Raw genomic sequence first — 24,587 nt, 5'->3', positions numbered from 1 at the left:
AGTACAATGCATTCATGTTTATATGTATTTATGACTGCCTTTATATTTTTGGTAAATGTATGCACTCCTGAAGAGCGTGTGCACTGAGACACACACAGGGACACACACACACACACGCAGACACACACAGAGACACACACACGCAGACACACACAGAGACACACACATACAGACACACACACACACACCCTCACACACACACACACACAGACACACACAGAGACACACACATACAGACACACACACACACACCGGAACACACCCTCACACACAGACACAGACACACACACACACATGCAGACACACACACAGACGCAGACACACACACACACACACATACAGACACACACAGGGACACACGCAGACACACACACACATACAGACACACACACACACCCTCACACACATACAGACACACACACACAGACACACACGCAGACACAGACACACACACACACAGACACACACACACACACCCTCACACACACACACACACACACACACACAGACACACACACACCCTCACACAGACACACACACAGACACACACACACATACACACCCTCACACACAGACACACACACACCCTCACACACTGACACACACACAGACACACACTCTCTCACACACTCCTGTATGGTATCTTTGTATTTTCTCAGGCGTACATTAAACGCTCGGGCTCTCCGTCTGTCCTCTTAGCGATGTGCGCACGTTGGCGGCCCCCCGTGTGGCTCGTCCCGAGTGTTCGCTCTCGTGTTTTTGTGACGATGTTTCGTATTTTGGGTTTCTTTTCTTTGTATCTGCGTGTGATCTCTTTGTATTTCGCGTATCCTCGTGTGTCTCGAGGTTGGTTCGTGTTGTTTTAATGTTGATTTTGTCGATTGTTGGCCTTATTTAGTGTCCCCAGGACTGCCCCCCCCCCCCCCCCCACACACACACACATCTCTGCACTCCCACAGGACTTCAAGTGACGATGACATACGGTGGCCGCATGTGGATATATATAATATAATATATAATAATATAATAAATGATTTGCAACATAAAACTCTGCCATCTTGAATATAATTGCTGACCACATGCACAAGTATTTTTGGGGGGAGATGTTCGCCTTTGTATTTTTCGTTACCAGTTTAAAGTAATGAAGGGGTCACAACTCCTTTTTAATTAATTTCTTTTTCTGGTTTGCCATTTTTGGTCCAGTATTTTGCATAAGTGGTGGGTGGCGTTCCAATCCCATTCTCATTTCTGCCACCCCGGAAGCGCGACAGACGGGTGGTCCGCCTTGCGTGTCGTTGTACTCGACCCCTGCAGGGGGTCCAAGGCTGGCCGATGGAAGGAGGACACTTGCGTTTGCTTTACTTCAAACCCTTTTTTTTATCTAAAAGAACGCCCCCCCTGCTGCCCCGGCCCACCCGCACTCGCGGTGTGACCTCCCTCCCCAACTTGTCACTGCACACATATTCTTTAGCCAAATAATTAAATAAATAAATAACATAGAACTTAAAAAAAAAAGAACTTCACATTAACATTTAAATTTCGCAGCAGTACCTCCTCGAGGCGCGCTCTTCATGTCGTGGATTCCAAAGTCGCAGAAGGGGGTCCAGCGCTCCCCCCTGCGCAGTGTCTGTGCATTTTGTAATCCTTCCAGTCGTGGGTCCTGCTGATGGCGCTTTTCGTTTTTCGTCCTCCGTTCGGGCCGATTTACCCGAACCGCTCCCGGACGAGCAGCATGAGTTTCTTCTTGCCTTTGTAGGTCTGCTTGAGGTTTTCAATGAACTGTCCAAACTGCAGATGCCCATCGGGTGCCATGAGGAAAGTCTCGCGTGCTTTGCCCAGGAACTCGATGAACTCGCCGTAGTGCCGCGGGCTGATGTGAGTCAACCGCGAGTGCGTGGTGTTAATGTAAGCGCCGATGGACGCCTCCAGCATCTGGCAGAGAGGAGCCTTGTCCGTTCCCATCATTTTCCCAGAGTTCCTGCGGCCGGGAATGCCCGACAAGCCCGGAGATGGCAGAGTCCAGCGGCGGAGGATGTCCGAGAGCACGGGGGCGCACCGCACGCTCTTGATGACCAGCGGGACGATGGCGGCCAGCTCGTTTTTCCCCAGCGAGTGACTGAGAGAGCACGCCCACAGCACATCGTTCACTGCCGGGTGGGCATCCTGGTTGTAGGAAATATTCAGGTGGGCCAGGGCCAAGCTGGCAAGTTTGTAGGCCCTCAGGGGCAGCCCGCGGTGCTCCATGTAGCGCGCGATGGTAAACAAGTGGGAATGGCCCATGCCGGTGGCAGCCGAGTCCAGCACGATCTGATAGGCTGCTTCAAAGGCGCCGTGGTTTTTCTCGCAGAGGGTCAGGGCGGGCAGGGCACACAGCTGGGGGTCCTTGACGGCGCACTGCAGTGCCATGGTGCGGGCACAGGCCCCCAGTTCCTCCCTTTGTGTGTAGTCCAGGCCTAAGCGGAGGGCAGTGGCGTGGGATGTGGCACTGACTGCCACCACTGAGGTGGCCTCGATGGGGGTGAAGAGATTATACCAGCCTTGCATCATGTTGATAATGGCACCCATCCCTAAAAAAAAAAAGAGAGATGCAGTTATTAATAATATTAAAATCTATTATTCATTTCAAACTCCTGTTAAAAACACATCTTTTCAATGAGGATTATTCATTTTCTTGTATGTGATTTCTATTGTTTTGTTAATGTGTTTATTGACTTGTATTAGATATATAATTAGATAAGAGACGATACTATTCATAAAAATATAAATTATAAGGTCTACCCCAACCTCAACCTCAAAATCATTAGACAGGCAAGTTCACAAAATCTCCAACCCTCTGAGGTTGCTCACTTATTTTACTTAAGCCGCTATCCAAAGCGACTTACAAACAAGTTATGATCCAATTGGTTCCATTTCTTTTGTCCCCTAGTTGGAGCCCAGGCAGGTCATGTGACTTGCTCAGGGTCACACATGGTGTCAGCAGTGGGATTTGATGTCCGAAGCCTTAACAGCTGCGCCACACTGTCTGCCCCCATTTTTTGTTATACTGTGCCCGTCATTCTTGTTTAGCACAATGGGCTTCTTCTGCACAGCAGATGGATAGAAAACGGACCAGGAGGGGTGTTATGGGGGGGCACAGGGAGTCCAAAACAAGCCGAGTTTATAATCGTTAATTCAATGGGATCGTTTCACCACAGCAAAACACAAAAACCTAAAATCATATCTAAAGTTCAGGATGGTCGTTCTAGCAAATTCTGCCCTCGCCGACGTTAGTTACCCCGTCTCCGTTGTTGTCTGAGGGGTTTACCCAGGGGGCTTAGAGCAGCACTGTAGAGACCAGTAGATGATTTGCCATCGGCGCACGTATGCAGCATTCAAAGTGCACAAAACAAGACTCAAACGTGTCAGCAACACAACCGGCGCCATGGACAGCAACCCCTCCCTCCGTATCCACCATGTTTAAATATGGCTAAGGGTAACCAATCGTGGGAATGAGGCGTTGCAATGGGCAAGATCCAATCGGGCAAAGGCGGAGACAAATCCAAGTACCACCCAAGGACATGGTGACATCACACAAATGGCCAGTCACGTTTATTAAACACAACCCACCACCCCTTAAACTGCACTCTAAGGCCCCATGCAGGGCATACGTGGAGAAGACGCCTTCAAGACACCTTCTACTCTGCCATCACAGTTGGGCTTCATTACACGGCCCACTCCTGTTTCATGCCACCTTAGTGTTAGACCCGTGGCCAGCTTAATTGGTGGTCCGTATTTATTAACAGGCTTGCTCCTTAGGTCTACTTCTACTCTTTTTGTGAGTCAGACACAACCGGAACGTTCTGATCCCCTTTCGGATATTCAACGGGGGGCCTTACCGACATCTGTGGCGCAGTTGACGAGCCAGCGCACCATCTCTCTGCGGCCCCAGCTCAGTGTGACCAGGGTGATCCTCATGACCTGCAGGCCCAGCTCCAGGGCCACGTTCAGCAGTGTCATGTCCGGGGGTCCGCTGGGGGGCGTCGCTGCCTTGCAGGCATCTTGTGCCAGTTTGTATAAGAGAGCTGGGATGTGGATGTTCTGCTGGATTGAGTTCAGCACAGTGTGGAGCCATTTTGGGTCACCTGTAGGCAAACAAACGAAGCAGAAATTAGCAAAGTCACCCCTAGGATGAGATGATTGTGTGCATCCAGCGGGCAGCTTTGGAGTTTGTCCAGGTCTCCGGTGTGAGGGGATTTGTGCGGAGTGGGGGGTGACGGCTAAGACCTGGGCAAACCCTCCTGAGTCGGAGACAAACAACATGGCTAGCAAACCAGAAAAACATCAAACACAGAAGGAACACGTGTGCCACATTAAACTTTGAGATACCTCGGCAATAAGAGATCACTGCACGCCACCCATTCAGCTGGTAATGAAGAGACCCACCCCATCATCAGCTGCTTGGGTACAGGTGACTGGCATAGAGACTTTCAGACAACTTCTGGCACCAATAACAGCTAAAGGCCATATGCCACTGGGCAATTTTACAGTGGCTTGCCCAACATGGCTCTATACATCGTATGGCACTGGGCGATTATGGGCTGATTTGCCCAGCGACTCTACAGGTCCTATGGCAGTGGTTGATTAGTGACTGGATGCCCAGTAGCTCTAGTAGACCATATGGCACTGGCCCATTATATAGGGGCTTGCCCAGTAACTCTACAGGTTGTATGGGAGTGGGCAGTTATATAGATTGGTGTGCCCAGTGACTGCAGACCGTATTGTACTTGACAATTTAAGAATTGTTTACCCAGTGACTCTACTGGTCCTGTGGCACAAGGGGATTATACAGTCGATGGCCCTCTGTAGCTCTATAGACCGTATGGCACTGGGCGATTATAGGCTGATTTTGCCCAGCGACTCTACAGGTCCTATGACAGTGGGTGATTAGTGAGAGGTTGCCCACTAACTCTACTAGACCATATGGTACTGGCCCATTATACAGGGTTTTGCCCAGTAACCCTACAGACTGTATGGCAGTAGAAATTATACAGCATGCCTTGCCCACTGTAAATCTACAGACCCTATGGCACTAGGTGATTATAGACTGGTTTGCCAACTGTAACTCTACAGACCATGTGGCACTGAGTGATTATAGAGTTGTTTGCCAACTGTAACTCTACAGACTGTATGGCATTGGGTGATTATAGACTGGTATGTCCAGTGACTCGACAGGTCCTATGGCACTGGGTGATTATAGCATTGCATGCCCACTGTAACTCTACAGACCCTACAGATTGTTGACTGGTTTACCCACAGTTACTGCTATAGGCCATGTGGCAGTGGATGGTTAGAGTTGATTGCCCAGTGACCACTGACAGAGGGTGGTCACAGAGTGGGCGGTCTAATGACTCCTGGCAGCTGGCGAGTGTGCTGCTTGGTGTTTGCCAGCCCGCAGGTGATCACCACATGCCATACCTTCTGGCAGCAGGTGATGATAACCCTGGGCATTGAGTCTTCTCACTGGCAGATGTTAGCAGATGAGTGAGACCCAAGCTAAGCCCCCCGCCATCAGAGATGTCTCATTGGCTGCCGACAGCAGGTCTCATTGAGCGAAGAAGTGTCAATGAGCTCCATGGGTGTCTATGTGTCCAGTACATCGTGGTATAAGCTTCAAATGTGCCAGCTTGCTCAGATTCAAAGCAAACACTTCTGCACATCACAGTCGTCCAACACAAGCGGCCATAGAGAAGAACACTTGACCCTGGCATTGTTACAAACGCCACTGCAACACCACACCGCTCCTCTAGGCAAAGCGTTTGGCTGAGCTGAAGGGAAATGTGAACGACCATAAATGTCTGCCAGGCTCAGACTGGCACCACCGATGATAGCCTTTTACCCGCCGAATGCCCCCTCTGACTGTTCCTGGGTCCAAGCGTCTAAAATAAATTGGAAAAAAAAAGCCACAGTGGCAGGTGGATTACCTTTGGCGGCAGTCAGCATGGTGGAGGCCAGTTCACACTGCCGTGTCTCCAGATGTCCCAACACAAACCACCGGGGGAAACGGTTGGCAGGAACGGGGTCCAGGGGGTTGGAGGTCAGAGGGTCGTGGTGATGGATCTGAGATTCTACCACTGGTAATCTATGGAGAGAGTGGAGAGAGACGTCAGTCAGTCAGTTTGGTCACAGCATGGAGCAGAACTGGAAGATAGATAGATAGATGGAGGCTGAGTCGGCCCTAATTGTGACTAGAGACCCCGTTAGCTAGGAGGTGGAGGAGGAGCCAAGTTGTAAGGTGGGGTTTACCGGGTGGAAACGGTAGTGGAATCTGTCCGAGTGGGGGCGTCTAAGGGGGCTATGAAAACTGGCGAGTGAGCGCTGCCGACGTGACTGGAAAGTAAGGCAGAAATGATCAGGACGCCCTCAAGGGGAAGCGTCGGCAGAGCTCTGCAGCAGGGTCTTACAGGCCTAAGCAGTCCGGGAGTCCAGAAAATGAGACCTCTGCTCCGTGGTGAGCAATGGACGTCAGCCCACGGGGGTGGGGGGGGGGGGCAGGCGACTCTTTCTTGTCGGCTGCCTGAACCACAAATGGATGGAGAGGCGGTGTCTTGTGTAACAGCGGCGCCCCCATGAAAATAGCACAGCTGCTGAGAGTTTGAGACCTGCTGGCTGCGAGCCCCCATGACACCCAGAAGACCACACAGCTGCCACATGCAAACACACGTGGGAACACAAACACACACACACACACACACATTACATCACGGGCTCCAAGCCGCCCACCACCTTCTCATTTTCACAAGTGGGCTCAGCTTTAAAAGACAGATGTGAAATTCTACGCCCAGCCCAAATCCCAAAACGTGGTCAATTACATCAGCGCTTTCGCCCCCTGCTGGGACTGCCTGATGTACTGGACATGGGCCGGGGGAGTCCAAGTCGAGGGGGCTATATGAGACCTCACCTGGAGTTATGGTGGGTCTGCCCTGTTGGTCTCCACGGTACAAAAACTAAAGACGTGGCCACGCTAGAAACAGTCCAGAGGATGAGAAGCCTGAGCTGTGAGGAGACTCTGAGGGAGATGAAGCTTTAAGCAAATGGAGGTGAGGGGGCGACACGACTGAATGTTTAAGGTTATGAAAGGAGAATGTCCAGCAGACCCCAGCTGATATCGTAAAACGAGCTCTTCAAGAAAAACACGGAAACGTGTTAGACAGGCTGGGAGTGTGTGCTGACAGCACTTTGGATGGACCACCTGGACTGGGACCCAACTGCAGTTGGGGTGACACCTCAGCACCACACTGGAACAGTGGGAGTTTTTTTTACGGTGGCTGGAGTGCCAGTCCTGCCACCAATCCCCAAGTTTCCCCTAGAAGTTGGAGGACTTGCTGGCAAAGCTTCCTGCAAATAGCCAGGGGACAACTGGAATAAATGACCAAGTAGTGTGGTGGACAGCAGGACTTTAGGGACCTTCACACCTCGACTTGATGTTGTTTTGGAGAATTGGGTGAGCTTGTCGGGCTGAATGGCTTGTTCTCGTCACAATTGTTCTAATGTTTGGTCTTCTCTTATGAGGTCAGAGTAGACCTGAAACCCCAAACTGGTAATTCTCAGAGCGTCATCTATCACTTGCTCGTGGTCACCCAGTGTCACTAGTTGGATTTGATCCCACAACCTCAGGCTGTGAAGTCCAGAGTCCAAAGCCTTAACCACTACAGTGCAGTTCCTGCCGACTACGCCACACGATTCCTAGATATTACAACAGAATATCGGTCAGCTGACTTGACAATTCGAGTTTGACCAAGTGTAAGTGTCAGTGTGACATGATGTGGGCTGCTGCCCCACACTCGGCTGCTTCCCACCCTGCACCACTGCTGGGACAATTCAAGTTTGACCAAGTGTGAGTGAATGTGGGTTTGTGTCAATGTGCCACGAGGGGTGGGCTGCTGTCCCACACATGACTGCTTCTCACCCTGAACCACTGCTGGGACAACAAGAACACGGGGACCACGTTGGAAACGTGGAGGGGTCGGCTTGCGCTAATTCCAACTTTAATCGGTTGTGTTCGATTTACATGAATGGGTGGATGAAGGGAAGTATATTTATTATTTGCCTTAGGATTCCGTTCTTTTTGACTAAGCACGTCCTTTTAAAGTTTACGCATACCTGTGGTGGTCTCTGCACTCCCCGGAATTCTGGAGGTCCACTACATGGATATGCCTGGCTGTTTTAATTTGGATCTCATGGCTTTTAGGTGCAGCGATAACGAGGACCACCAGAAAGTGCAATAAACTCACACGGACTTTTGTAGGCCACCTGCTTGGAAAGAGAACATCAGATGGACTTGAAAGTGAGGATTAGACCACAGCCAAAGCAAGGGTGGGCAGACCCTGGAACCAACGAAGAGCAACGAGGGAATAAAGAGAGCGTCTGGGAGATGAGAGACGACGCAGGATAAGATGTAAGACGACTAACCCCTGCCTCAGTCAGTAAACACCCATACAGCAAGGCCTAATAGGGGGGGCTTCTCTGTCTTATTCAAGGCCGGATTAAGACCCCCCAACTGTCCCCTAGGTCACTTAATGAATGGAACTCCTTAGCAGAGAGTAACAGTGCAGCACACGGATGTGGACACCCTGATGTTCGAGCATTGAAGACAGAACTGTGTGGGTGGGGTCATTTGGGGGTGGGTGGGGGTCCCATTTGAAGATTGTGGTGCACAGATACCCAATAGTTTCAATTTTTGTTGGAGGGCCTCATTGGTGATTTCAGCATGTGGGGTGAAGACTGAGTGGTGGAAAGGCCCCTCGCTCTAATAAGCCCCCAGAACATCCTGATGATAGATGGTGGTCTTCTTGATTGCTGTTTAGTTCTTTCTTTCGTGTGCGTATATGACAACATGTTCGGTTCAAGTGGCGGTCTATAAAGGGACTCTGGGATGGCATTCATCACGATAAGACAATATTTCAAATAACTGAGAAGCTGATGGCTTCCAGAAGAAGTGTGGGGCTGGGGGGCTCAGATCAGACGGTCAGCAGCTGGGCCTTGCGTCAGCCGGCTCCCTTCCCAGCCTGCACAGCTGAACGTAGAGATGCATACCTCATAGCTCGGAGGGCGACTTTGTACGCCAGCTCTGGATCGTGCGGCAGGAGGGAGGTGAACAGGAAGCGAGCAAATGTGTGCATGGGGACACTTTCACGATGGACGACCTCCCCCAAGCCACTGTAGGGACCACCTGCAAAACAAACAAGCAAAAATAGTGTTAAGGGTGGGGGGGACCTGGCTTTAGCTTGCCATGGCCATTTTGGTTTTTTTTTTCTCCTCAATTGTCGTTCTTAATGGTGGTCTGGCGCTAGTGACTGACCTTCCAGCAGCAGCTGCGTTTGGCGCCGCATGACCTGCAGCAGCCTCTCGTCCAGCGGGATGTCGGCGAGGACGGAGATGAGGGTCTCCTCTGAGCGCACCACCTTGTCCTGTGCGTAGTAACCTTCGGGCATGGCTCTCTGTTGTCCGAGGCCTAGGAGGGCGACTTCCAGGGCCATGGTGAAGTAGGATTCACCCGAATTTGGGGTTGCAGAGGGCACCGGTGTATGGATGTAAACGGGCTTCTTCAGCTCACAACTGGCATCTGGAAGTAAACAAATAAAAAAAAGCAAAAAAAAAAAATTAAGTACGTGAATGAAGGCTACGACTGAGAACCTCTGGAAAAGTCGCACAACGTGAAGGACATCAGTCTGACTGCAGCCCACAATAGACGACACAAGTCCCAGAAGGCCATCATGGAACGCCAGTCACAAAGTGCCCACTGGTTCAGACAGCCCTCCAACAACCCTTAGGCACCAACGCTGTGGGTGTTATGTGACTGACCTCATGGGTATTGTGGGCTGCCATTCCACTCTGCTGATGTGTCCTTCAGAAGATGTGCCATTGACAGTCACCCACTAGGGGGCACACTACCCACCCCACAATAGACCACCTGCCTCCTCGTCTAGTTATGGCCCAAAAGCTTACATTTGAATTTCAGGGTAACCGACATATTAAATGGATAAGATCATCGACTTGAAGTCCAGTATGAGACTCTCAGTGTATGACTGAAACTCGGTGGCGTGCAAAAGTCTGGGCCCCCCTTGCTCCTGTGAACAGTTAAGTGAGCAGAAGACGATGAGCTGATCGCCAAAAGAGGACACATTTCTTTTCAGCATTTTATGCCAGATTAGTGTATTGTTTTTGTGGGAGCACCGTGCAAAGGTTTGGGCACCCCAAGATATCTGAGGTCTCAGATAACTTTTCCCAAGGTGGTCTCAGTCCTTCATTAGCTCGTCAGGGCTATGGCTTGTTCACAACTAGTGTGGTGGACAGGAGGACTTTAGGGACCTTCACGTCGTGACTTGACATTACTTTGAAGAATCTCGATGAATGGGATGGATGAGCTTGTTGGGCTGAATGGCCTGTTCTCATCACAATTGTTCTAATGTTCTAATGAGGTCAGTCATCCATTAGGAAATGACCCCCGGTGATGCAAATGTGAAAGCTGTATAAATTCTTGGATCCCTCACAGCTTGTCCCAACAATCAGCAGCCATGGGATCCTCTAAGCAGCTGCCCTGCACTCTGAACACTAAAATAATGGAGGTTCATAAAGCAGGAGAAGACAAGAAAATAGCAAAGTGTTTACAGGTCGCTGTCTCCTCAGTTTGTAATTTTATTAAGAAATGGCAGTTAACAGGAGCCGTGGAGGTCAAGCTGACGTCTTTCTGAAAGAACTGCTCATTGGATTATTTGGAAGGCAAATAAAGACCCTCGTCTGACTGCAAAAGACCAACAGAAAGATTCAGCCGTCTCTGGAGTGGTGGTCCACTGTTCTACTGAGCAGCGGCAGCGGCACCTCAACAAATACGACTTTCATGGTAGAGTCAGGAGAGGAGGACCTTTCCTGTGTCCTCACCACAGAAGTCAGCGCCTGAAGTGTGCAAATGAACATCTCAACAAGCCTGATGCATTATGGGAATGAGTCCTGTGGACTGATGGGGTCAAAATAGAACTTTATGGCCTCAATGTGCAAAGGTATGTCTGAAGAAAAAAAAGGGGAGCCGAATTCCATGAGAAGAACACCAACTCTCCAACTAATAAGCATGGCGGTGGGTCGATCAACTTTGGGCTTGTGTGGCAGCCAGTGGCACGGGGAACACGTCATTGGTAGAGAGAAGAATGGATTCAGATAAATGGCAGTAAATTCTGGACTCCATCTGTAAAAAAGTTGAAGTTGAAAAGAGGATGGAGCCGACAACAAGATAATGAGGCGAAACACCCCTCAGAATCTACAATGGAACACCTCAAGAGGCGCAAGCTGACGGTTTTACCACGGCCCTCACAGACCCCCGACCTAAACATCACTGAAGATCTGTGGAGAGACCACAAATGAGAGAGCGGTGCAGGCGAGACGGCCCAAGAATCTGGCAGAATTAGAAGCCTTTTGTAAGGACGAATGAGCGAAAAGACCCAGAGTAAGAACTGAAAGACATTTTACAAGGGGGTCTTACCAAGAACTGACCATGTCGGGGGTCCAACAGTTTGTTTCAGGCTATTTAGTAACCTTTATGTAATTTATGTCATCTTGCATAAAACGTTAAAGAAATGCGTCATCTTGAACTTGATGCCTTTTGGTGATCAGCTCATCGTCTGCTCACTTAACTATTCACAGTAGCAAGGGGGGCCTAGACTTTTGCACGCCACCGTACTTCAAACTGTCGGTAAATTAATGTGCGTGGACCTGACGGCTGCTACCACTAAGTTTGCCCCCTTTCTCTTTTGTACCCCACATATCGACGATCTGATCAACGGGTCGTTAGGCTCCGTGCGTCTCTCCGACGCCGTTTCTATGATGGCTTCTTTCCGGTTCTCTCTCTCTCTCACACACGCGTGCGCTCAAAGTCCAAAAGTTAAATTATTTATACGCCATTTCTTAATGTAAAGTATTCCCAATTTAATAATTCATTACTTTAAAACAACAAAACCTACAGTATAAGCTACAAGGGAAATCGCCGGTGACTTGTTTCCGCGGGCCGCCCTGTACACTTCACTCCTTACGAGAGCGAGGCCGTCCCTCCATTTAAATTATTGATTGAATAAGTCATTCATGGACTTCAAATGATCAGTTGTCACAAATAAAATATGCAACAGCAAACGGAATATCCAGCGGTTTGGGGTGTAAGGGGGGAAATGAACAAGGACGTTGGGGAAATTAAGATCAAAATCCAGCAAAGAGACCACCGTGGCCGGCTGTCCCGCACGTGTGACGTACCTGAGTAGAAGGACGGACCTTCTTCATCCACGCGACACGCCTCCAGGAAGGCGCGCACCAGGCAGCCAATGGGGTCGAGGGGGTGGCTCACCCACCCTTCGGGGTTGGAAATCAGCGTGGTGCCTTTCTGCAGCATCTCTGTAAGCAGGAACAGGAGAAAGCGACCATGAGCGCACTCTGGAGACGTCAAGAGTTCCCGTTAAAGGTCGGGGGGGGGGGGGGGCACATCTCCCACAGCTCAGGCTGCAGTCGTGCCCACCACTAACCCCACCCAGCATCCCTAATCACGAGACAGAGATGCAACTCACCTTTCTTCTGCTGCTTGTAGGCCTCGAGTTGATGCCGTCGCTGGAGGCGGAGTGTGTGCACCACGGCAACGGCCAATCGGAGAGCCTCCTTGGGGTACCCATGTGACCTGAGGGCGTCCACTCGGGCGCAGGCGGTGGGGAGCTGTTCTCCCAGCCAGACTGGCCGACCCTGTGGGTCGAAGGTGAGCAGCTTCTCTCCGTGGTCTCTCTTGTGCACCCCACCTTGGCCGGTCACGACCACCTCACCGCGCAGAATCCGCTGCAGGTGAGGGTCCCGCCAGTGCAGGTCCCAGCTTCGTATGGCTCGTTTAAATACTGTTTGGCGGGCAACTGTTAAGAGAAAAAATTTTAAAAAGATAACACAAATCAATCAATTAACTTTCATTTTAACAGGATGCTGCTGCAAGCCAAGCCGGTAACGGAGCTGGGGGTCCGAGGCACATTAAAGTGGGGGGGGGGAGTGCATCTCATTCCTCTGCTCTTTCAGAATGTCACCACCTCACACTTCCAGCTCTGTGACGTTCTTCACGATCTGCTCGAGTGGCTGCCCCAGCGACTGATTTCACGGCGTTATTCCTAGGAGGACGCGCCAGCGGAGGCGCCAAGCACATGGCGGCCTGCTGAGAACACCGACGCGCTTTCACCCGTGAATGTGTCAAAGATTGCAATTTCTGAGGGGTGACAAACCTTGAAAACGTCTGCTTGGATCATCTGTGACTGCAGCGGGCCTCAAATGAAGAGCGACGGCTTGATTCAGGTCAAGTCAGGGTGGGGAGCAGGCACTGGTACAGCACGTTGGCACACCCTCCACACGACGAAACAGCTCGGGATCCTGGTTGGAAACCCCCCCACCATGAAGACACGCGGTCCAGTCCCACCCTCAGGAAATGACCCTCTATCTGCCGCAGCCAGGTGTTATGTGGGCATCCCCTTAGCCTGGTCCAGCCACTCGGGTGGTCCCCAGCAATGAGGGTCCTGCGAGCCGGATCACCCCTCGGGTAATCACACCACATGACCGTAGTGCTGTAACTGACGCTCCCTCACAATGCAGGTCATGTGCCTCATTTGGGACTCCGTGAGAAACACAAAGTCAAACCAGCAGCACCCAAGGACCTCCGAAGAGACACCAAAGGGGTCCAGTCTCAGTCTCGGGTCACTGGATAGTGTCCATGTGTCACAAACAGGGGGCACCAGGACTCTAAAGACTTGGACCTTCGTCCTTTTGCAGATATCGGGAGCGCCACACACCCCTTAATGGCGACCTCGTGACCCCCCATGCTCTCCCAATCCGTCTACTGACTTCATAGGAAGAGTCACCAGAGACACGAATGTCACTGCCGAGGTAAGTAAACCTCTCAATGACGAGGTCGACGCTCTCCCCGCAGACAGACACTCTGCTGATGGCCGTGACTAAGAGGTCATGAAAGGCCTGGCTCTTTGGTTTTTATCAGGACACTCACACTTGGACCCCTCATTCAGCCTCTCGAGACCCCAGATCAGAGCTTCTCATTAAAGATCACAGCATCGTCACCAAAGTCAAGATCAGTAAATCTCTCTTCACCAACAGATGCCCCACAGCCACTGGACCCCATGACCCTACCCAACTCCCAGTGGAACTGACCCCAGAATCAACTGGGGAAAACACAGAGGGTCAGCCTCCACTCTGCACAGCACTCACAGTACCAGTATACAGGCCGGCCATGATATCCAGCAAGTTCGGGGGCTCTTGTGTAGTCTCAGGATGTCCCACTGGGCAGTCAAATGCTTTATGAAAATCGCCAAAGGCTGCAAAGAACCTCTGCTGATATTCGCGTTTGTGCTCCATGAGAACCCTCAGTGCCAGGATGCACAGTCGATGGCAGACTTCTTAGGCGTGAATCCAGACTGGTAGGTGAGCAGGTGATCACGGATCCTACTGAGCAGCTAATTGGGGGATCAGCCTGAAGAACTGTGGACCCAGAGATATCCAGTGTCCTAGCTGGAGGATCAGCTTTAATCAGCTGCTTGACTGAGAAAATGCACACCTGAGATTTTTTTTTTTTAATCTTCCTTGAGGTCGACATTTTACACGTGGGGTTTGGGGTCCTACGTATACTTTGGAGCAACCGCTTCAGTTACCTTACCCAGAACCACCCATGTGATATCATTGTTGCGATGGTACAAAGGTTGGCACGTGTATTTCCCTTAGGCATTGGGGGCATTCCCGCGACAGAACGTGATTAGCGCTTTTAACTTGACGGCAAATTGGAGGGATGGCTTGGTGGACTGAGTGGTCTCCTCTCATTTAGTCACATTTCCTCCGTTGTTCTGCTTTTGACTTTTCACGGCGTCTCGTCTCCTGATCCGTTTCATTAAAGGTTCTTGCCATCTCAACCTGACTGACTATGACAATATGAAGTTGAAGAGCCCAACGTCAGGTCCTCCCTGCATCGAGTCTCCTCCCACTTTCCAAAGACATGCAGGTTGGGTGGGATTTGAGGTCCTATGCTCACCCTAGGGTGTGGTGGGGGGGGGAGTTGTGTGTGTGTGCCCAGCAATGGACTGGCAGCCCATCCAGGGTTTGTTCTTGCCTTGGACCCTACGCTAGCTGGGATAGGAAACTAGAAGGGTTAGAAAATGACTGACCACCCCCTTGCACCAAATGCCTCAATGATGATAAAACGCTTCGTCGCCAGGCTTACCGGGGGGATTCCTGGGTTCAGCCGAGCTTTGTGGCTCACTGATGTAGTTCCCTTCCTCCAACGGGCACACTTCCATCTGGTCCCACTTCTTCAACAGTTCCAGCCACCCTGCCCGTTCTTCGGGCTTGGCGTGGAGGTTTAGGACCACGCATACCCACAAAGCACCTGCAAGGCAAACAGAGAGACCCACACGGCTTAGCGCAGATCGTAGGAGGTCCAGGTGGGCTTAGCACCCTGTATACAGTGGCGGGCAGGTAATCAAATCATGTGATACCAATGGACAGTCTGGTGTGTCATCGACTTGCATGCTCTGTATGCAGCCTGCCTGGTGAAGACCCCAAACTACACTTGGGCTTACAGTTCGTGCCGCACCACCGGACTGATTAGAATGCACCGTTTGAGATGGAGATAACTCACCAAGTTCGTCCCACAGCTGACGACACTTATCGGTCATCCCGGTGGCCTGATGTCTCCACAGTGCCAGCCTTGGATCATCCATGAACTGCTCTGTCATCAGTGTCAACATGCGTGCGCCGTTGGAGTCCCGCATGCGCAGCATCTCACGGACCTGCGTGAAGGGATGGAGGGGTCACAGTGAACATCCGGAGTGCCATACTGAAGGACGGGGTGGGACAACACGACGGCTGTTGAGTATTCTCACCTTATTAAACATGCACTGCAGCTGTTTGCTGGCACCATAGTAACCACCATTGGAGAGCAATTGCTTCACCTGTTGGAGGACCTGCTCTTCATCCAGATGCCAACAGTTGTCATCCTCAATTCCTGCTCCAGCTGTGGGGTCCGGAGCACCTGTTCACCAAAGAGCAATTTCCAGTGTCAGCAACGTGAATTTCAATTCATGTAATGGGAGAGAAGGAATGATGAGGACAACACACAAATGACGAGGACAAAGTAGATGTTGAAGATAACACCAATGACTTAGACAGCACAAATGAAAAGGACAATACAAATGTCAAGGATGACACAAATGATAAGAACAACACACAAATGACAAGGACAACACATGAGGAGGACAATGCAAATGTCAAGGATGGCATAAATGACAAGAACACCACAAATGTCAAGGACAATCATGAATGATGAGAACACACCTACAGGTACCTGATAACCCATGACAATGGACCACTAATAGGTTTAGAGCTGTAAATGCCATAACGGATGGACAGGCATCCCAACTGAGATGGAGGGTAACCACTTGCCTAGCCGGAATTTCATAATGGAAGGACAACCTAGAAGGAGGTCTGATGAGGCTGGAATGGCTCGTGCTTCTAATACTGGTCAGGAAGAAAGAATAACGGATGGATTTGGAGAGACTGTATAAGAGAGGTGGCAAATCTTCTCTGGCACGGTCCCAGTTTGGACATCTTCAGGGTTCTATGGCATTCATAGTTTGGAAAGACAACCCTGTTGGGGTCCTTGGGGGTCCTCCAGGGGGTGCTGCTGGCAGCAGATATCCCGGTTTTGTGGAGCTTCCATATGACTTGGAAGTGCTCATGCCATGTGATGCTCTGGCACCGGAGGTTCTCCTGGGTCCACCATAAAAGAAGCCACCTCACCCCCAAAGGCAAGTTAGGAGTCAGGAAGGGTGGCAGACAAGGCTAGCCTGGGAGGTGTGGAAGGAGAAGCAACTGGTTATGTTGTTTTTATTATTGAACAAGTGAAGAAGAAGAACACTGTTGTTGAGGTGTCATGAGTCTGGGACTGCACTGTTGTGTCTGAAGTTTAGGGGTCTGCAGTGTCCCCTAGTGGACACAAGGTCAACACATCACTTACTGTCCGGTGTCGGGGCTAGCAACAGATAGACAGAAAGGTACTATATAATAGAATGATAGATATGAAAGGACCTATATAACAGAGAGACATATATGAAAGGCACTATATGATAGATAGACATATATGGAAAACACTAGATAACATATAGAGAATACAGATAGACTGACAGATATGAAAGGTACTATATAATAGACTGATATATATGACAGGTAGATTGATATATGATATGATATGATCTGATATGATAAACATATATGAAAAGCACTAGATAATAGATATATAGAAAGACATATATATACGACAGGCACTTGATAATAGAATGACAAATTTGAAGGGTACTATATAATAGATAGATATCAAAGCAACTATTTGATTGACAGATAGCAGAGATAGACATCTATATCTTATACGATAGATAGATAGGAATGACACTATATAATAGACAGACAGACAGATATGAAAGGCACTGTATAACTGATAAGATAGATATGAAAGGTACTATATAATATATAGATAGATAAGATAGATATGAAAGGCACTGTATAACTGATAAGATAGATATGAAAGACACTATATAATAAGTAGATAGATAAGATAGATAGATATGAAAGGCACTATATAATAGATAGATAGATAAGATAGATATGAAAGGCACTATATAATATATAGATAGATAAGATAGATATGAAAAGCACTGTATAACTGATAAGATAGATATGAAAGACACTATATAAGAAGTAGATAGATAAGATAGATAGATATGAAAGGCACTATATAATAGATAGATAGATAAGATAGATATGAAAGGCACTATATAATATATAGATAGATAAGAGATATGAAAGACACTATATAATAAGTAGATAGATAAGATAGATAGATATGAAAGGCACTATATAATAGATAGATAGATAAGATAGATATGAAAGGCACTATATAATATATAGATAGATAAGAGATATGAAAGGCACTATATAGTAGATAGATAGATAAGATAGACAGATATGAAAGGCACTATATAATAGGTAGATAGATAAGATAGACAGATATGAAAGGCACTATATAATAGATAGATAGATAGAAAGGCACTATATAAAATAGACAGACAGACTTATAGATAATGAAAGGCACTATATGATTGATTCTCCCATGTACACAGTCCAGTGACCATCTCCATGTCACACGCCTCTAGTGCCACGATTAGCGAGTTCAACCACCTGACCTCAGATCTTCTGTCTTCCTTACGTACAAACTGTCAGAGCACATTTCTCATTTAGGAAAACGCCAGAGTGCCTATAATTTTAATAATTAGACTTGTAACGTCACATGACTTTCTCAAACCCCCTCAATCCAATCCACAGTTAGAGGGGGCTGGAGCCCACCCCAGCAGCACTGAGTGCATGGCAGGCAGTGCTGGGCGTTTATAAGCGTATGGTAAGAAGTGAATGCTGTGTCTCTCACTGTTTGGTGACATACTGTGACAACTTTGATGTGACTGAATGTTCTGATGACGTCCCTTTATGCTGGTTTTCAGCGCCCTGTTCTACTGGTTATCAGCCTTCATATGACGGCTTTAAGCCTCAAACGTCATATTGTCTCCTACTTCATTGTATAAAAGAGATGGGAGTCTTACTGCAGGAGTGGGATGTGCTAATAAATAAAGAAACAGAACAGAAGGAGCCCACCGTACCGTTGAGGCGATTGATCTCAGATCCCAGCTGCAGGATGTCATCGGCCAGGCGCTGAGCGGTGGGCAGCACCTCCGTGTGGTGCTCCGAGATGAGGTACTGCACAAACTTCTGCAGCTGGTCGCGGTTCATCTGGGAGAGGGTCTCGGAAATGGGCAGCCGCAACTCCACCTGGCTGGCCCAGCGGATGCGGTACAAGGAGAGTGCCACCACGTGGGCGCAGTAGAAGATGTCCCGGTTGCCGCAGCTGCAGGTTACGGAGGTGATCTTGCAGCGGTCGAAGCTGATGGAGACGCGGTAAACCCGCTCCGGCTCCCCTTGGTTTGCTGCCTCGGTGACGTTTCCGCTCAGATGGAATCCTGAAAAACGAGAGGAGAGGAGAAGTTAACTCACCGATTCATGTTTGGAAAGCCCGACGCTGAGGTTGTATTGAGACGGACAGCAGAAAGAAATAAGGAGACGCTCATACAAAAGGATAACACTGCACCAGTGAGAATGGGGGGTCCTCAATACACCCAGAAGGGGTCGAGAAACACGGGTGGGAGGAAGGCCGAATGCATCGCCATGGCAACGATTAGTCAGCAATGCACAGCTCTGGGGGGGGGGGGGGGGGGGTTTGGGGGTGTTGGTTGAGTCAGCGATACCATAACAACTAATGCCCAAAACTGCAACGCCCGTCAAAACAAAGATGGCGCTGGAAAAACAATTAGCCATGTGGAGTGGCTCCAATCAAAACAAATGTTAAAGGAAGCCCCCCAAGAGACCCTGCAAAAGAAAATAATAATAAAAATAAGGAAAGCCTTATTACTGCGGCTGGTTTTGGTCATTTCTCGGATGGCCCTCGGTCATAAATACGAATCGCTGGCCGTAAATTGCTGCGTGACGGCGTAACTACGAGATCAAAAAACGGAGGGCAACATTGGGCTCAACGACGACTCCAAAACCCACAAAGAGGTGTGGAAATAATGAAAAATGTCCCCAAATTGTGAAAGAATTGTGTGCTCTGAGCGACGTGTGGGCCTACTGATCATCCTGTTGCCCTGGTCTTTGGGTGGGCAGTGAGGGTAACGGCTTTGGTACAAACTCTGCCCCCCTTTTTTTCACTGGATGATGTGATCACTGTGCTGGCTGCTCACTTTCATCATATCACTATGTCACCTATCAAGTCTCCCCCCCCCATGTGTCACCCTTCGAGTCCCCCTCTAATGTGTCACCCCTTGAGTCACCCCCATCATTTGTCATACCTAGAGTACCCACCATCATGTGTGACTGCTCAGGCCCCCCCATGTGTTGCCCCTCAAGCCCCTCTCATGTGTCACCCCTTGAATCACCCCCCTCATGTGTCATCACTCGAGTCACCCCTCTCATGTGTCACTCCTCAAGTCACCCCCCATCATTTGTCATACCTAGAGTACCCACCATCATGTGTGACTGCTCAGGCCCCCCCATGTGTTGCCCCTCAAGTCCCCCCCTCATGTGTCTATGCTTGAATCCCCCCTCTCATGTGTCACCCCTCATGTGTCATCACTCGAGTCACCCCTTCTCACGTGTCACCCCTCAAGTCCCCCCCCCCCCATGTGTCACTGCTGTCACCTGAGGCCTGGCCTCCTCTCACGTTGCTGGTGCTCTTTTGATGTTTCTGCCCTTGTGCTTTTCGGTTCTCTGACCTCGCCTCACCTCCCCTCACTTCGCCTCGTCCCGCTCCTTCATGGCTCCTGCTCCCTTTCTCCAAGGCTGACCCCTGCCTACCCTTACTCTGTCCTTAGGCTTAAACTTGATAGCGTTTATGGTGACTCGTCTTACGCTCCTCAGCTCGCGTCTCCGCTTCTGGCACACACAGAGAAACAGGGAGGCGTGAGAGCGGAAGGCCGTCTCTGAACTTCTTGAAGCGGTGGGCCACCAAAGGATGTTGGCAGGCGGGGGGGGTAGCGTGGTGACCTTCTCGAGCGAGTGCCCGTATTCTTTAAGAATGAGGGGGCAGTGGATCATTAAGGGTGGGTGACACTGCAGTGACACGATGGCGTCTGCACGGCCCCAGACCGCAGCCGCGACTCTCCGGCTCGTTACCTCGAGGAGGAGGAGGAGGAGGAGGCCACTTTCCAAGCTTGGCCTTTTTTGGGCCGACTTGGCCATTTCCTTTCACCAGTGAATCATTTTCTGAAGTTTCCTCTTTGGCACGGCCCTCCCATTCCTGAGTCACCGATTTGAAAACGCTTCAGAAAACTGGGCTGCAAATTATTGATCGAATGAAAGCTGTGCTGCCAGATGAAGGCCCAGGGAGCCGCCAAGGTCATGAATGTTTCCTGGCAGGCAGAGCAGCGGGCTGTGAGGGGCAGAGCGGCTTAATCAGTAAGCGGGCTCTTCACGGCCAATACACACACACACACACACACACACACACCTGTAACGCCGTCCCAGGGTGCAATCGGATACAGCACCTCACCTCGGCCTGCAGCCAACGAAAAAATAAAAAGCGCATCTTGCTTTGCTTCCTTCCACCAGATCAGGAGAGGCCGAGTGACTCACACGGACCACAGAACTGGGTGAGGGGCATCTCCTCGGCACATTAAAACCTGCGCGCCGCCCGCACCAAGAGGTCCTGTCATTGTCTCGGGGGGGGGAATCCATCGATTGTTTGAAACAATCCACGGGCTCACAATGGGAGACAGCCGGTCCCAGCCCTACAGCGAGTGTCAACCCCCCCACCAGACCCAGTGGAAAGGGTGGGGTGAAGGGTAAAAAAAAAAAAAAACAAAAAAAAAAGAAAGGATTGAGAGATCAGAGTGTGAAAAGAGGGGCTGACAGCCAGGGAAGCCCAGGGGGTGGGCTGGGGTGGGGTGGGAGGCTTTCCTGCACCCTCAGGCCTCGGGGATCACTTCATAAACCTTTTGTCTGGTCACATCTCCATTACTGCCAGCCTGCCCATGCGCAACCCTCAACTGCATGAATTTACGGGATTGGCCAGGGGGGGGGGGTTTCACCTCAGTTACAAGACTTGGTGATTTATTTAAATAAACAGGAGCAGAAACAGCGGCCACTTTATTAGGCACACCTGTCCGGCTACTCGTTAACACAAATATCCAATCAGCCAATCACAGGGCAGGAACTCAACGCATTTTGGCATGCAGACCTTGGCGAGACCGCCAGCTGAAGTTCAAACCGAGCAGCAGAATGGAGAAGAAGAAAGGGGACTGAAGTGACTCTGAGTGTGGCGTGGTTGTTGGTGCCAGGCGGGCTGCCCCGAGTATTTCAGAAACTGCTCATCTACTAAGATTGTCCACACACAACCATCTCTGGGGTTTACAGAGAGTGGTCCGAAAAATGGAAAATATCCAGTGGGTGGCAGTTCAGGTCAGAGGAGAATGGTCAGACTGGTCTGAGCTGATAGAAAAGACAAACAGGAACTCAACTAAGCACTCGAGGTGTGCAGCAGAGCAGCTCTGAACACACAACATGGTGAACCTTGAAGCAGGTGGGCTACAGCAGCAGACCACCACACTTGGGTATGTGACACTATCATGTCAATATGGACTAAAAATCTCTGAGGAATGATTCCAGCACCTTGTTGAATCTACGCCATGAAGAATTACAGGAGTTCCTTGAACCTTGAAGCAGGTGGGCTACAGCAGCAGACCACCACACCGGGGGGCGACTCCTGTCAGCTAAGAACAGGCAACTGAGGCTACGATTCACAGGGGCTCACCAAAATTGGGCAAACGGTGCCTGGTTTGATAAGTCTCGAGTTCAGCTGATGGGGTAAACAACATGACAGCTTGGATCCATCCTGCCTTGTACTGTATCTACAATTCAGGCTGGTGGTGCTGGTGGTCTAATAGTGTGGGGGATATTTTTTGGCCCACTTTGGGCTCCTTAGTACCAACTGAGCCTTGTTTAAATGCCACAGCCCACCTGAGTATCGTTGCTGACCATGTCCACCCCTTTGTTTTATCTCCTGATGGCTCCTTCCATGCCAGGTCACCAAGCTCAGATCACCTCAAACATGACAAGGAGGTCACTGGACCCAAATGGCCTCCTCAGTCAGCAGATCTCAATCCAGCTGAGCACCTTAGGGATGTGGTGGAACAGGAGATTCACATCATGGATATGCAGCTGACTAATCACCAGGGCACCTGACGGGGGCTTGGGCAGTGTAGTGAAGAAGAGGGAAACTAACAGAGCCACCTGTACCCACCGACTCCAGGCTGCCATCCACTGAACGCTTATTTTGTGTTTCATTATTTGTCATTCTTTTAGATCACTTTGGTTTCACTTTCACATTAAAGAGGTCGTCGATCGGCACCCAAAATGCCAAATGAAATCCACAGATTCCATGTTGGATAATAGTAAAGCGTTTAAAAGGCGCCATATAATGCAGACGTCTATGAGCAAATGTCTCTCAGCGCCAATCTGCGAGTCCAGTCCATGAGCTCCTTCCTGCCTCCAGGTCACGGGTGCCCTACAATTCTGACGTCATCTCTGCCGAGCACAAATGGCGAAAGTCGGAACCGCGGGCGGGGGGGGGACGATGACAGTCACGAAGCCTCTCAGAGCACACCTGGGACACACCCTGCCAACGCCTTCCCTGGGCCTGTCGAGCCTGTGCCACCAAAAAAAAAAAGAGAGAGAGAGACACACCCTCGGACAGTCTGGAGTGCTGCCTGCCTTGGGGGGGCTACTGGTGGTGGTGGGGGGGGGCGTGGATTGTGTTGAAAAGCCAGTCAAACCAAACCTGAGAGGTCCTGAATGATGACTGGAGGCTGGCAAAATGTTAAGAATCTGATTCACAAACGAGTCTGGCTGCATGTGGGACATCCGTGTGACACATGCCGGGCGGTGAGGGGGGACATGTCAACGCTCGCCTCGCTCCTGCCGGCGGGAGCCATGGAGCGAAAGCCAAAGTTGGGAGTCTTCAAACCTGCCGCCGCCGGCCTCTTTGTCACTCCTTCACACGTCGTCTGCTGACGGAAGTGCGCTCACTCGCTGCTTAGGCCACTGACTCACGAGATCTGCTGTTCGGTGACAACTGGATGGGCTCCTGAACTCGGTAACTTCTCACAAAGGGAGTGGACGAGCCTGAAACTCCATTAACAAAATGCTGCCGGCAGGTTTCATTTGTGCAATAAAGGCGACGTGCAGAGGCATCTGATTTGGGTTGGTGAGCTTAACACACACAGACACAGACAGAGACATAATCTCAAACCAGCTTAAACCAATCCAGGGTCATTTGGGGGGAGCTCGGAAGCCCACCCTGGCAGCACTGGATGGGGCACAAACAACCACTCTCGCTGACACCGGGGTCAATTTAGAGCTGCCAGTTAAAATTAATTTTCAAACAGAACTACATAAGCAGTAACAAATATAAAAACATAACATACGTGCATCTATCATTAGCTGTCTTAACAATTATTTGCACGACAATTATCGTATACCATATCAGAAATGTTCAAAATATCAGGCCATAGACTACAATATTAATTACACTGGCAGGCCCCCAAAAGAGAACAATCTAACCTAAAGCAGTGGTGTAAGGCTTCGGCACTGAAACCCTGAGGCTGTAGCTTCAGATCCCACTACTGACATCAACGTGACGTGAAAAATTAGGGTTAGGGTTAGGGTTAGGGTTACTTCACCTGCCTGTGCTCGAATTAGAAAAACCACAAGAAATGGAACCAACTGCATCTCAGATGTTGTAAGACCCCCTTAAGTCCACGCGAGTGTAAATCAAAGGCCCAAGTGTTACCCGAAACGCAGAATGACTGGGGAAGCAGATACAGCGTCCTATTGCTTTAAGATCTCGGTGGACTCGTGGGAACAGAGCGCCCGCTTGTTGGAGTCGGGCGTAG

The 24,587-nt window shown here is 50.0% G+C and overlaps 1 protein-coding gene across 1 annotated transcript in view; it reads right to left on the bottom strand.

The window, feature by feature from the left end:
• Positions 1–1,019: 1,019 nt before the first annotated feature.
• LOC114667358 (zinc finger SWIM domain-containing protein 4-like) overlaps positions 1,020–24,587 on the bottom strand; it is a 59,115-nt gene continuing 35,547 nt past the window's right edge. The window contains exons 3-13 of the mRNA XM_028822629.2: positions 18,747–19,103; positions 15,924–16,072; positions 15,680–15,830; positions 15,263–15,427; positions 12,582–12,911; positions 12,274–12,411; positions 9,338–9,601; positions 9,073–9,208; positions 5,961–6,118; positions 3,876–4,121; positions 1,020–2,567 (exon numbers count right to left, since the gene is read on the bottom strand). Coding sequence (XP_028678462.2) covers positions 1,705–2,567; positions 3,876–4,121; positions 5,961–6,118; positions 9,073–9,208; positions 9,338–9,601; positions 12,274–12,411; positions 12,582–12,911; positions 15,263–15,427; positions 15,680–15,830; positions 15,924–16,072; positions 18,747–19,103 — 2,957 coding nt within the window. The 3' untranslated portion in view covers positions 1,020–1,704. The remainder of the gene's footprint in view (positions 2,568–3,875; positions 4,122–5,960; positions 6,119–9,072; positions 9,209–9,337; positions 9,602–12,273; positions 12,412–12,581; positions 12,912–15,262; positions 15,428–15,679; positions 15,831–15,923; positions 16,073–18,746; positions 19,104–24,587) is intronic.

Source organism: Erpetoichthys calabaricus, chromosome 17 (genome assembly GCF_900747795.2).
Source record: "Erpetoichthys calabaricus chromosome 17, fErpCal1.3, whole genome shotgun sequence".
Lineage (NCBI taxonomy): Eukaryota > Metazoa > Chordata > Cladistia > Polypteriformes > Polypteridae > Erpetoichthys > Erpetoichthys calabaricus.
Note: the sequence above shows the minus strand (reverse complement) of the source record. Positions and strands in the feature narration are given on the sequence as shown.